At 43.1% G+C, this 15,043-nt stretch overlaps 1 protein-coding gene across 3 annotated transcripts in view; it reads right to left on the reverse strand.

Annotated features, from left to right (window-relative positions):
- Positions 1-15,043, reverse strand: part of PTPN14 (protein tyrosine phosphatase non-receptor type 14) — a 172,778-nt gene that overhangs the window by 84,454 nt on the left and 73,281 nt on the right. For all 3 annotated transcript variants that reach the window (XM_040446456.1, XM_040446457.1, XM_040446458.1), the window contains exon 3: positions 3,749-3,918. In XM_040446456.1, coding sequence (XP_040302390.1) covers positions 3,749-3,918 — 170 coding nt within the window. The remainder of the gene's footprint in view (positions 1-3,748; positions 3,919-15,043) is intronic.

A 15,043-nucleotide genomic window follows, 5' to 3' on the forward strand; every position in this document is an offset into this window, starting at 1 on the left:
CAGGTTCCTAAGGAGCCCTGGTAGCGCTCTTCACCTTGAGTTCAGCTCATTTATCTGTGTCCAACATCAAACCCAGGAACCTTGCTCATTTTAAAATGTCGTTCTGCCCAAACCAGGGCTCCTTTGCACTCCAGTCTATATGCCTACAACCCATGGTACAGCTCACGAATCATACCTGGGTCACTTCCCAAGTATATGTCATTCTCTCTCCTCCTTCTCCATCAATTCTCCTTTCTTTACTTACACCACCTCTCTCGCTTATTTTCTCATCTCCCCATCTAAAGTCTTTCACTTGCTCTGATGTCCCTTGGCACATTCCAGTTTTAGGGTTCCTTGGAGCAACAAAAATTTCTGTAATGCTGGAAAAAAAAAACCCACAAAACCAAAAACCCCCCAACTCCTCATGCTAACCTAGCTCCTAACTTTAAATGTTCTTTGCCATAAAGAGAAGGTCATACCTAACATATATACAGTTTAGTTCCATGTTTAAGCCTAAAAAATGTCCTTCAACATTTTGTTTTCTTTGCTAGTTTTTCTGATCGAATGACAATAACAGAGTTTGCTTCAAAAACCTCGGCTGGAAAAGATTTCATTCTCTCCTTATCAAAGTTCATCTTAAATGAACCAAGCTAACTGAGCAAAAAAGAAATTCTAAAGGAAAAGGAAAGAAGTCCTACCGAATCTCCAGTCTCAATAACCCCTACCATCAAAATTCCTACTTTAGGGGCGCCTGGGTGGCGCAGTCGGTTAAGCATCCGACTTCAGCCAGGTCACGATCTCGCGGTCCGTGAGTTCGAGCCCCGCGTCGGGCTCTGGGCTGATGGCTCAGAGCCTGGAGCCTGTTTCCGATTCTGTGTCTCCCTCTCTCTCTGCCCCTCCCCCGTTCATGCTCTGTCTCTCTCTGTCCCAAAAATAAATAAACGTTGAAAAAAAAAATTAAAAAAAAAAATTCCTACTTTATAACTCAAATTTTTGAGATTTAAAACACTTTTTGTTTCAGCTTGTAAATGCAAATATTGACAGTCAAATAATCTGGCATTGAGTTTACTTACCTGGAAAATCTAAAACCACAAAGAGCTTTAGAGGTTAACTAATTTGTTAATTACCAAGTCGGGATGAAAATCAGAACCACCCGAAGAATATCATTTATTTTAAACAATATATACTCCTGATCCACAGCCCTAGACATTTCAATTTAGACTTCTGTTACAGCCCTAGAATCACATTTATAATAAATGCTCCAGGTAATTACAATATAGCAAGCCCTGGTCTGTTTGAGAACCATTGATCTAGTCCAACATCCTACCCAATATGGCAGTCTCCTCTCCAAGACACCACCCCATCTACCCACTCAGTGCCACAGCACTTCCATAAACCAGGCCACTCACCCTGTTATAGGTGTGCTTGTGCCACCTTTTTATGGCTTTACTTATTAGAAACTGTGTTCTTATGTTGAGCCAAATAACCAAAGTCTTTCAACTCCTTGCACTTCACTTATTATTGGCCCAAATTTTGCCCTCCAGAGTTAACATAGAATTCCCCCCCACAAGAGAGAGAGAGCAAGAGAGAGGGAGAGAGAGAATCCCAAGCAGGTTCCACACTGTCAGTGCAGAGCCCGACGTGGGGCTCAATCTCACAGACCATGGGATGGTGACCTGAGCCGAAACCAAGACTTGGACACTTAACTGACTGAGCCACTCAGGGGCCCTAAGCCTTCATTTTTCTAAGCTTAAACAACCTTTTTTAACTTCATAAAGGACAATTTCTGAGTCCCTTACCTTTTATTTCAATTTCTTCTCCTTAACAACTGACCTTACAGAATAAATCTGTCTAGAGTAACAACACTTCGTTTTTTTCCTACAGACTGAACTTTGCCGAATATGTTTTAATTTATAGTCTGCGTTTCCTCCTTGTTACCCACTGCCTTGCATTTCACAGTCCAAGAGCCATGAATCAGCAAGTACTTATTCACCTAATGCCGTGTTCCCGACACTGTGTAAAGTAGTCAAGGAAGATTCAGAAGCCAGTGGAAACTGTCCCATTTGGAGGAGTTAATAACTTTGTGCACAGAAAAAAAACTACATAAGTGAAAAAAAAAATGGAAAACAGTGCACAACAGTTTCCAACCAAGTGCTTCAAATGAATGATACCTGAAAGATGGAACACAGGTTTTCTGGTCAGGCTGTGAGCTATTTCATGGCCTCTGCTGACAGAAATACCACCTATTTAACAATAGTTTTTATTTTAAAAAGAAAAAAAAAAAAAAAGAAGATGGAAACTATCACCTTAAAATGGACATAAAAATTTTAAGTGCTTCCTATTTTAAAATCTTGGGGCACCTGGGTGGCTGAGTCAGTTAAGCATCCGATTCTCAGTCTTGGCTCAGGTCATGATCTCAGGGTTCGTGGGATCAAGCCCCAAGTTGGGGTCCTTGCTGTCAGCGTGGAGTCTGCTTGGGATTCCCTCTTTCCCTCTCTCTGCCACTCGCCCTTCCACACACACACACACACACACACACACACACTCTCTCTCTCTCTCTCTCTCTCTCTCATTCTCTCAAATCAACTTAAAAAAATTTTTTTAATAAATAAAATAAAAATTTTAAAGCTAAGAAACCACACATGCAATAATCAAATACAATATTCCTACTTTGCAGTGTGTTATTGGTACTGCTTCCTAGTACTCTGAATGCCATGAGCCAAGAAAAACGTGGAAAGTAGAAGCTTGATGTAATTCTCCTTATTACCAGAAAGAACCATTTGATGAGGAGACAACCCCTCTGCATATTTTAATGGAAAACTCTTACCAATAAGTGAACCGTACTACACCAACCAACACCAACTGCTTCATTCATGGAATCACTGACTATGAGACTTTAGAAACATGCAAACCCCTCACTTTACAGATAAGGGAAAAATACCACTTCACAGATGGCAGGTGGTTTCTTCCAGGCAAGACAGCCAATGAGCAGGAGGGTGGGACCAATCCCAGGTCTCCTCTCTACCGATGGCTCCCTGTCTCCTCCTATTATGACCCAGGACAAGCAAAACTCTCACCCTTCTCAATGTTCTCCTCAACTCTGCTCCCATCATTAGTTATGTTTTTAATCCTCAAATGCAAAGTCGGATGCTACATTTTGCTTGGGAGCATATTAAGGGCAAGAGTAGAACAAAGAAGTATTAGGTGGTTAATTCTTTTTTTTTTTTATGCTTATTTTTTTTATTTTGAGAGAGAGAGATTGAGTGAGTGAGCAGGGGAGGTGAAGAGAGAGAGGGAGACAGAGAGAACCCCAAGCAGGCTCCATGCCATCAGCACAGAGCCCGATGCGGGGCTCAAACCCACAAACCGTGAGATCACGACCTGAGCCGAAACCAAGAGTCGGATGCTCAACCAACTGAGCCACCCAGGCGCCCCGTAGATGGTTAATTCTTTATTAAATTCTAGCCCATCTACTCTACCCATAGACTCCAACTAATCCTTCTATGCTGCCAGGCACAATGCTCTACTGGCTCAGGATCACTGCTACCTGACTAGCATCATAGGGAACCACTGGGGTTGGCACCACGGATTCAAACAACGATTCTAAAGCTGCGAAGCAACTGGTAAACAATCCCCAACTACTCCACCCTCCCCCCACTACACCCACCTACACCTACACACCCCCCAAATCAGCCAGCTCATCTACTTCATCTGAAGCCTCACAGCTGATCCACGCCCTTATGCACAACACAGAAAAAAATGCACCTACCTTGTGGCCTCCTGCTGAAGCCATGACACATTTGGCACATAGAACATGACTCCGAAGAAAAGCAGAGGCTCATTAGCAAATTTGTCCAGATGTTTCTTCAGAGGTTTCTCCAGCTCCACCCATCGTGCTTGCTGGCTCTTGCTGAGAAACCAAAGGCCAAAGTAGTGTGTCTAGATCAAAGAGTAAAATAGCATCAGTCTATGTTTATCAGGGGTACCCCCAAGACTGCACAGGAGAGCAAGACTCTGACGCCCTACGCCACGTTTGGTTTCCCAGTCCGGACACGAGGATCCAGCATTTACTTTCTGACTTTAGGACAGGCCAAAAGAAACCACATGCACACAATCCACAGGGGCTATCCGATATAGTATCCATAGCCATCGCTGCTGTTGGTACATGTGGGTACTGATGCACCGGTGTTTGGGAAGGGGGTGGGGTGCAGGGGTGGGGACAGGGTTGGCTTTTTTCCTACGCTCTCAAGGCCGACTTTCCTGTGGCTTCTGAATGCCTCGTGATCTCACGTGGAACATGCTGGCAAAGGCAAACACAGTTCTTGCACCTGCTGCAAAGTAACTTGGTACTCAACTCCTAAGACAAAACCTTCTGCCAAATGAAAGCTTCCACATTGCGGGATATTTCCATACAGTACCAGATTTCAACGGAAAATTGATTCACTCCTTTTGAGTTTTAATGAAGTACTTTCAAAAACATCAGCCTCGACCACTTCATTATACATGAACTGCAGCAAATCTCTCCCCCATATCAAGCTTTGAGAATGGAAGGATGTCTTCGCAGCTGCCAGGGGAGCCCCTGGTGGCTGTTCTTGGCAGATTATGGTGGGATTTGATAGATGAAAGTAAGATTTTCACCCTTACACTTGAAGCCTCAACCAGTTTAGTTATGAACAACGTGCTAAATGATTAAAACAGGTACTTTTATGCATCCAATCTTGTCTTTGTATTAATTCACACTAGGATTTCAGGATTAGCACAACAATCACCAAAAAATAGATCACCGCTTTTGAAATTTTCTTTTATATTTCAATTATAGCTTAGCACAGTTTACAGCACACCTGGAAATTTGCCTTCAAAAGAACGTTTTCATTTCGATGTTTAATTTCCAAAGGCATTCTTGTGCTGATGTTCCCACTCCAGCTGTCTGTCCCATCAGCGGTATCACAGATCAATCCCTGCCACAACCCTACCAAAATCTGTACCAGAAGTCTTGATTCTGACTTCCCTAGAAAACCAGGCATGTCCTTGCCTACTTAAGGCTACAGACCAAAACACTCTCAAGGATATTTTCAAATGCATGTACTTTCAGATGGGAGCAATGATTTCCCCAGCTTTGCTCCATGATGTTTTAAAAACGTTTTTATTTATTTTTGAGAGAGAGAGCACAACCAGGGCAGGAACAGAGAGAGAGGGAGACACAGAATCCGAAGCGGGCTCCAGGCTCTGAGCTGTCAGCACAGAACCCAATATGGGGCTTGAACCCACGAACCATGAGATCGTGACCTGAGCTGAAGTCAGATGCTTAACTGACTGAGCCACTCAGGCGCCCCTACTCCATGATGTTTTAAAGGGCAAGCTCACATAAGCAATCTAGGCATCCTTTGAGCAACAGAATGCCAACACACAGAACCAAGGTAATAGCTCCATCAACTTGGACAAACTGCCTGAATTCTGACCCTATTTTGTTCACTTCCCAGCTTCGGTGAGCCTGGTGGTTGTTCTACGGTGACTGATGACATAAAGGAAATGAAATGTGGCTGAGTAGAAAGAAGACGAGCTGTGAAGTCTACCCACCTCCGGGCGTTTGCATTCACTGTCCTAATAACCCTATACAAATTCCTGAGGCTCCAGAGGGTCAGAGCTCCCATCTATAAGACGGGGTCGTACTGCTATCATGCACAGGCTGTGAGGGGTATCAGGGACATCGTGTCTGTCCACTGTGCACATGGCACGTGTAAATTAACTGCTTCGGGAATGGTGCTCTCTGTGGCTGCTACTATCATTATCAATCATCGTCACCATCGGTAAATGAAAGCAGGCAAGCCTCAAGAAATCTTTTTCATCAGCACTCCTGGCATGCCTATGAACCACAGAATTAGAGGATAGAGGTTACCTGGAGATAAATGAAAAAAAGCAGGCAAGAGTAGAAGCTGGAAGGCCCGTAAGTAACATAAAAACCTAAAAGATGTAAGAAGAAAAATCATCACAAAATAGTCCCTCCGCTCAGATGTGCTTTAGTCTTACAGGTGTTTACGGGTCACTGGAACATCGCTCTGACGCTGTCCTAGGGGATCTATGATGTAGGCTTAAGCTAACCTTAAAATGAGGTAATCTGGGTACTTAACAGACCGTCTGTAAAGGGCCCAAGGCAGTTCTGCATTATACTGAATTCCAAATGGACACAGTGTTGTGTAAGGGTATGTCACTGCATTTTGGGTGGCTAGGAATGAGTCTGCATATAATAAATGAGGTAATATATATAAACAGTGACATGCTACGTAATAGTTATTTTCTTTGGAAAAGAAGCCCTTTTATAAGCCTGGGTGGAGAAAGGGAGGGACAAGCTTTGCAGTTGCTTAACAGGCCAGCCACGATTTATTAACTTTCACTAAAAGCAGTCCTGACATTAGAGGGTATAATTTCATGATCATACTTCATTCAAATTACAACAGTCACTCAAATTAGTAACATTCAAATTAGAAATGGTCCACATTAAATGCATAAACATCCTATAATCAATTTTGCCAAGACAAAAAAGAGTTTTGGTGTTTTTTCCCCCCCAGAGGACACAGACCACCTGAGTGAGCTACCATGCATTTATCCAACGGAGTAACTATATTACTACAATATTACTACTCAAGAAATGGGGTGTCCAGCATAAGGCAGAGCTGAGAGAGGCGGGTAACCTGGAAGATACAGTTCCTACCTAAGAGGCCAGAATAACCAGTTTTAGAAGCACTGAACTCAGGGGCACCTGGGTGGCTCAGTCGGTTAAGCCTCTGACTCTCCATTTCAGCTCAGGTCACGATCTCATGGTTTGTGAGAGCGAGCCCCACATCGGGCTCTATGCTGACATTGCGAAGCTTGCTTGGGATTCTCTCTCTCCCTCTCTCTGCCCCTCCCCTGCTCACGTGCATGCTCTCCAGGGCGCTCTCTCTCTCAAAATAAATAAATAAACTTTTTTTTTTTAAGTGCTGAATTCAGTTATCTGGTGGGAAGGAAAATCCATTTATGAGATCCCTAACCCCACACCATTTTGTGAAGCTATGCCCAAAGTCACCTTCACTATTCCCACCCTGCCACCCCCACCCCATTCTTCCTCTAGCTATATCCCTGCCCTGGAGTATTCAACAGAGGAGAGAGACTCTGTCTCAAAGTTCTTAGCCTGCTCTATTTAAGTTCACGATGCAGCACGAGTTTATTCTGCCGTATCTCACGCAGTGCCTCTCAGGAAATAGCATCAGAAACTAACCTCTCACTTAAACCAACAAGTGCATCAATCAACTTCCTGTGTATTAGCCAAGGGACCATTAATCCCCTCAGGCCCAGCTGAGACCACACCAGGCTGGTTCATAATTGACTTGCCATCAACTCCAGCTGAATTCTGAAAGCTGAGCTTCCCTGCTAACCACTGCCCCATGATTTAGGAGAATGTGGTAGATGATTCCAAACAGAAACCACCTCCTCCGTGGCCAGAAAGATCCCATCATATTGCCCGAGTACATACCCCCAAACAGTTTTGTTTAATCTCTGAAGCTCCAAACATCAGCCAGGTCTGGCGAACCCTCACGATACCTCTGGGTGAGCTATTAATCCCATTTTATTTCTCTAGTTTTCTTTAGAAAATGTGTCTGGTTACCTTGAATTCGGCAGTGAGCTCACTGCAGTGAAGGAAAAAGAAGACAGACGAACCGGTGCCCAGGGAGAGGAACCCCATCTGTGAATCAATGACTAAAAATGCACTACTGAGAAACAGTGTAAGGAAAGACGCACTAACATGACATTTTCATAAGAGTAGTTTCCTGGTCTATTTGCTTTGGAGTTTCTCATTTTAACACAGGAAGCATAAATATATGCGCGCACTCAAAAATATGCTAGTTTCTTAAGCGGCAGATTTGTGTGTGAATATTTTAGTGCCAAAGTAAGATCCAAGCACCAGGAAAAAGATTCTAGTGAATAAAGGCCTTTAAAAATAGTCTGGGGGTGTTCTGATTTGTTTGTTCATTTATTTGCAGAGATAGTGGAATCCCCCACGTTAGCTGTGACTAGGGAAGATTCTTTTTGAGGATTTTGCTTTTCCAGTTTTGTGACCAAAGACGCATCTTTCATGCTATCTGAAAGGGTTACAGATGCAGTCTTGGCAATGGCCAGGGATTAAATCCATGATCTTATGTCAAGCGTTTTGGAGAGTTAATCATCCAGAAGCAAACGTTTAAAATATCTTGCATTACGCTGTAATTGGTTGCCTGTCATACCCAGTGCTTCAGTTGTAAATTAAGAAACAGAGAGTTGGTGTAGCTCCACATAAAATATACAGGAATTACATACAGGCATTAAAACTTTCACTGAGGCATGGAAAATACTTCAAAAGATGACTATAAGCAGGCTCTGAAACGGCACTTCACGCTATTACATTCCAACGGCTTTGGAAAATAAACCACTATACATCAGTCGGATGACTGTAAAAAAACAACTTGTGTGCAATCAACCTCTACTCTGGGTAGGTCTGGGATTTCTGGAACTGACACGTCTATAATTAACAACTGCACCCCCTTCATTTTCCTAGCCGATCTTTCACAAAAGTAGAGGAAAAGACACTGCAGAGTCACATCGACCCAAGAAGCAAACCTCATAACCAAGAAAAAAAAAAAAAATCACTCTTCTGAGGCTGTACAGCTCACTCAAAATATACAAAAAGATGAAGACTTACGAGTTAAGACGGGGGAAATTACTTCACCTACAGTCTCTTGTATCTAGAAACCAGACATGGGTGCCAGGTTGCCTCAGAGAACGGACGTTAAGCTAGTTAAGATTTCACGTTATAATCTTTATACAGACAAAAAGCAATACAAAATTCAGAGACCAGACATCTCTCCCGCAGTCTTCTTCAGCTGATTCTTAATCAATGTTATTTTAGTCCACTGCAAATACAAACGTATATGGATAAGGGGAAGCAGGCTCCAAAACACAGCAATTTCCACTATTATGAGACAGGGCCAGGAAATGAAGTATTCCATTTAACCGAATTCTCTTATAATTGCACATTACGTTGTTACCAATGCCCAAAAGATTAGCATAAAATCAGACCATAGATATATCCTTAATGTAAGTTCACTTAAGCTAGTCAAGATTCAGTATCTTTATAAACTCTAGCTGTTATGAGAATAGCAAAATGTGGGACATTCCTACTGTGGCCCACAGCTTGGCATAAATCACCTTTGAATTCAAACGAAAATATAAATTTGCAAAAGAACAAGGGGATAAATCTGAGGACAATCACCCACCCTATGAAATGATCAGGGATTCTTTTTTAGGCTCCTTTAAAAACCAGAGCTGTCAGTCTAGTCTTAAGGGAGGTCCAAGAGTTATCGAATTCAGCATTCTCAAGATTAGATTCTCTGTCTTGAATAGAGTTTAACTATGAAGGTACCTTTGTGAAATTACTCATTCTTCCTCCATTTATGGTTCTCTAATTAAAAGCAGAGTCAGGAGTATCCCTCAAGAAAATATTTCTAGCAGATTTCTACATTTTATTAGAATCCTTTATATTCCAATAAAATTCTTGATAGTCATTATTACTATTAACATGGCCTCCTTGCCGCTCCTAGCACTGTTTAGTAGAAATATAATGTAAGCCACATCTTCAACTTTAAATTTTCTAACAGCCACATTTAAAAAGCACAGAGAAATAAAATTAATTTTAAATTTCATTTAAAATAGTGTATTCAAAACAGTAGGCTTCCAACATGTAACTAATATAAAAATGATGAGATAGTTTAACTTTTTTTCATACTAGATCTTCAAAATCCAATGTGTATTTTCATACTTACCGCACATCTCAGTTCAAACTAGCCACACTTCCAAGTATTCGATGGACACATGTGGCCAGTGGCTATCCTAGTGGACTATACAATCTTAATAACTATTCAAGGAACTGAAAGAGTTTTGGCTCAATGTATGATCACGGCTTCTAATAATTCAAGCCATCTAAAAATGAAACCAACAGATTTATAAAAGGGTCAGAGCCCCATCTTTGGAAGGGTTGTGTCACAGTCCAGAGAGCCCATGTGATGTGTCACAGAGAAGACTGCCATATTGAGTGCCTCCAAGTGCCAGGCTCTGTAATACTAACAACTAACAAAACTAACTCTTTTAACCCTTCCAACAACTCATGGAGGTTGCTACTTTACCATCTCCATTTACAGATGAGGAAACTGAGGCACAGAGCAGTTCCGTAACTATCCAGGATTACACCGGTGATAAGCGGCAGAGGCAGGACTCAAAGTCAGGCAGTTCTCACAGCCACGAAACCTGTTGCTTCTCTGTGCAATTATTTTTAAAATGTGAGAATCAGTCATAAGACACATTATGTTAACTACTCCTATCTTATCCCAGGTCAGTGATTCTCAAACTGTATTGGAAGGTAGGAAGGCCACAAGGAGCCGGGGTTCCAGATAACCATCCCCTCTGCAAACATAACAGCTCTATTTTTTCCACTTAAGTTCCACCTAACATCTCATTTGGAGAAATGGGTGACATCCATTAATCCAAACGTGTTTTAACTATATTCTGAGCCTTGTCATCTTATGTCTTTCCCTTAATAAAAGTTCCTTGCCAGAAATTCATACCCAATTTTTTTTCTGAACTTAAAATAATTAAAAAAAAATTTTTTCCTAAGGAGTTCATTTTATTTCCCGTAGCCAGGTTATTAAGTTCACCCAGCTAGCATCTCTGTCCTTCCTGTCACCCCAATCCTCATTCTCTTTCTGCTATTTGGTTCTTTTCCGAAAATGCAAGGTGTTCATGTCAGTCACACTCTGCCTTGAAGTCCTTAGATGTCTCCCCATCTCACGGCAGCATTTTATTCTCCAAACAATTCAAAGAGGATTTTACAGAAGGCTAAAATAATTGTGAAACACTGAGTTCGACACCTTTAAAAAAAATAGCATTTATGGAGGTGTTTCCCAAAGCATTTTACTACACTCCTTTTCTGCCACTACACATGCCCAGGAATTCGAACAGTGGAGGCAGCCTGCCTGGGGTTGAGGACAAGCCCAGTCACGGCCAGAAGGTCATCCTGTGCTGTGATGGCCCCGTCTGTAACATGGAGATGGCCAGAGAAGCCACCGCACAGAGTTGAAATGAGAATCAGATGAACTGATATGGGGAGGGCACTCAGCACAGTATGTGACATTAAAAGTTGGAGATTTATTTTAATTATTCTTGTGACACATTTTAGACACAATGTCCTACAGGAGCCAGTTAAAACTCCCTGGCTAGATACATCAAACCCTTCAAAAGCAGTCTCCTGCCTGCCTTTCTACACTCCTACCCTCCCTGCCATGACCTCTCCACCCACCCCTACACACACACACACACACACACACACACACACACACACACACACAGATCAGTGCAAAATGAACTCTGCCCTTCCCTGAAAATTCCACGTGCTTTCCTGTTTCTGTACCTCAGCACGGACTGTTCCCTTTGCTTTGTTTCTTGTTTGTCCTATTCTCTAAGCTCTAGGGTTTCTGGGATCGGGGACCCTCTCATGTTCAGCTTCCCTTGGGGCTTGATTGTATTTGCTGACCCTACGAACCAGGTCTGGGTCCTCTAAATGCCATTTGAAATGGCAGCACATCGATACATTCAAAACCAGATGTGAGCCTCATAAAGTCTACCATATGGATACATGTCATTATACATTTGTCAAAACCCACACAATGAACACCACCAAGAGTGAACCCTAATGTAAACGATGGATCAGGGTGATGATGATGTGTTAATGTGGGCTCATCGCCTGGAACACATGTTCCACTCTGGCGTGGGGGAGGGGATAGGAGTGGGGGGGGGAGGGTGCAGGAGGTATGTTCCACTGCGTTCCACTCGGTTTTGCCATGGAGCTAAAACAGCTTTAAAAAATAAAATCCATTTTTAAAATGACTAAATGAAGTGGCAAAACACAAATTATAATTAATGTAGATCAAGAATTAAATCAAAGTTAATTTTCTTTTCCTAAGATAAAGCTCTTAAAATGTCTAGGATACATCTACAGAACACTTCTAAATTTTTGTTTTTAATGTTTAATTATTGTTTTTTAAATTTTTTTAATGTTTATTTATTTTTGAGAGAGAGACAAGTGCAAGCAGGGGAGGGTGAGAGACACAGGGAGACACAGAATTCAAAGCAGGCTCCAGGCTCTAAGCTGTCAGCACAAGAGCCCAACGTGGGGCTTGAACCCACGAACCATAACATCATGATCTGAGCACAAGTCAGACGCTTAACTGACTGAGTCACCCAGGCCTCCCAATGTTTATTCTTGAGAGATAGAGAAAGACAAAGCACAAGCAGGAGAGGGGCAGAGAGAGAGGGAGACACAGAATCTGAAGAAGCTCCAGGGTCTGAGCTGTCAGCACAGAGCCCGATGTGGGGCTCGAACCCACAGACTGTGAGATCATGACCTGAGCCAAGGTTGGACACTTAACTGACTGAGCCACCCAGGCACCCCAACTACAGAATCCTTCCAACAACAAAGCCAAATACCCACCAGATCTGAGTTCCAAGCCTTAATAAAGACTCAACATTCTGTTGTATTTTAGATAGATTTCCACTTTCTCCTCTCAAGCTCCATCAACTCTACTTGGAAAATGACCCAAATACAAAAAGAAAGTCAAGCGAGTAGAGCAGACCCCGTGTCCATCCCCTCCTCCTCCTGCTTCTGGGGAAAGAATGCACTCCTCCTCCAGGTGTGTGTGTGCAAATGAAGAACAAAGTAGGAGGTTGCGTGATCTCATCCTCTCGTTTGAAAGTAGCTATAGCATTGTTTCACAAAAGGCCATACCTTCCATGTCATCTGTCACAGAACAAAAGCATACAATCAAAAAAAAAAAAAAAAAAAAAAGAAAGTGATTTGCTCTAATGTGAATGCACCCATTTAGAGCATGTCAAAATAAAGCCAGCATTAAATGTCAACCCCACCTTCGCATTAGAAGATCAATCACACTGCAACAGACACATGACAGCAGAATCTAGACTTCACTGCTTTGTCTTTTGTGACAACACAGTTGTGGGCTAATCCGGGTCTGACCTTTGCCCTCTCACTGAGAGAAGCAATACTCTGCTGAGAGTAATTATTACCGTCCACATCTCCAGACCCGCCTCCGCATGCACCTTAGACTCTGCCTGGGGATTCACAGAGATGCCTTCTTGGCCCCCAAGAATGGCACCTGCTTTTGCATCCTTGGATCTTCAAGACTCCAGTTCCCCTGGCCCTGGATGGCCTTGCTTTCTTTGCCACCTGCTGAAGTCCTGTGCATCCTTCAAGTCCCCGTTCAGAGAGTGACGGCTCTGTTCATCCTTCACTGAAACTTCCTCTCCCCTCCCGGGGCCACAGTGGTCAGCAGCACAGACTGTGTACTGCACAAGTCTAAGAAGAGCTACTGCCTTTCCGGCCTGCACCTGCATTGCATTTTAGCATGGATTGCATTTAATCTTGTGTTGTTGTTTTTTTAAAGTTTATTCATTTATTGAGAGAGAGAAAGAGAGAGAGTGGGGAGGGGCAGAGAGAGAAAGAGAATCCCGAGCAGGCTCCACACCGTCAGCGCAGAGCCTGATGAGGGGTTCAAACTCATGAACCGTGAGATCATGACCTGAGCCAAGACCGAGAGTCGGGTGCTTAACCGACTGAGCCACCCAGGCGCCCCTAGGTCGCATTCAGCGTTAACTGCTTATTTAAATGCTGGATTCCCCTACTCACCCGTGCATATCTTGAAGACAAAATTACACCTTATTTATCTTCCCTCATCAAGTCCCAACACAGTGCCTGGCACATTGCAGTTGCTCAAGATTTTCTTCAATGAAAAATTTTTAAGACTCTCAAATTGGGACCGTTGTCAATATTAGATGCAGCACTATGCATTTTCCATACTGTATCTCTTTTAATATTTACAACAGTCCCATAAGATAAGTAAGGTTATCATTATTTCCACTTCATTGGTGAGAAAACCGATGCCCAGAGAAGCACGGTAACTTTTCCAAGGACACCTAACAAATGACACAACTATAATTTGAACCCAAGTCCAGGAGGCCAAAGACCGAGCCTATAACTCCTTCAGTACGTGCTCTACTGTCTCCCAGTATATGCAAAGAATAGTTACTCCCCCGTGAGTTACAGAGAATATTCAAAAGTGGAACCAGTGCATATCTTTCGTAAACGATCTAGAACGAACATTGTCACAAGAAATTTAGACCAGTCTTCTAACCAACCAACCTCCAGTATTAAGGTTTTTCCTTTATGCCCATGCACACGCATATTTTTAAATATGTATACCCCAATGTGCTACTCATAAGCCAAAAGGAACCAGCTCTCAACGGGCAAAGGCAGCACCTTTTCCATGTTTATTTTGCTGGGTCAGCTACCAAGCCACATGTAGCTGTGCGACAGGAAAGTCTCCCTATACAGGAAAAGAAACTTCAAAGGAAGCTCTGATCACAGAAACTGAAGTATAAACACGAAGACCGGCAGGAGACAGAAGGACTCAGGTGAAACTGTCCCCAAGAATACAACAGTTGGCCTGTGGAGGATGCCAAGGGGAGAAGAACTTCCCCGACCCCAGTTCCTTTGTGCATGTGGAAGAAGGTGGGTCATGAGGGGTGTGGAAGACCTCAAACACCATCACCTCCAGAAGGCACCACCTCCCAAACCAGCACCCTGAGGTAATGGGCAATGTGGTCACAGGGCCCAGGACAACCACAGAGCTTTTTCTGCTCCTCAAATCTCAGGGGCTTGCAGTCCCTTCTGTGCTGGCAACCACTGAATTATACCACCTGACCCACTGGCCACTCTGCCCCGGGGCTCTCAGGACGCATATGCGTGTGCAGGGTTCTCACCAAAGAATTAAGACTGGAAGACTAAGGGCTTGCTTCTTATAAAGGACATGCTGCCCCAGGAGAGCTCCTTTTAAAGAGTGATAACATGACTGCCTTCATGGTCAACCCTGGCTTTGTTTAAGCCCAAAGAGGTCTAGGAATGCCTGTCGGTTGGGTGTCCAACTTCGGT

This window comes from Herpailurus yagouaroundi, unplaced genomic scaffold (assembly GCF_014898765.1).
Source record: "Herpailurus yagouaroundi ecotype Mexico unplaced genomic scaffold, PumYag 195, whole genome shotgun sequence".
Lineage (NCBI taxonomy): Eukaryota > Metazoa > Chordata > Mammalia > Carnivora > Felidae > Herpailurus > Herpailurus yagouaroundi.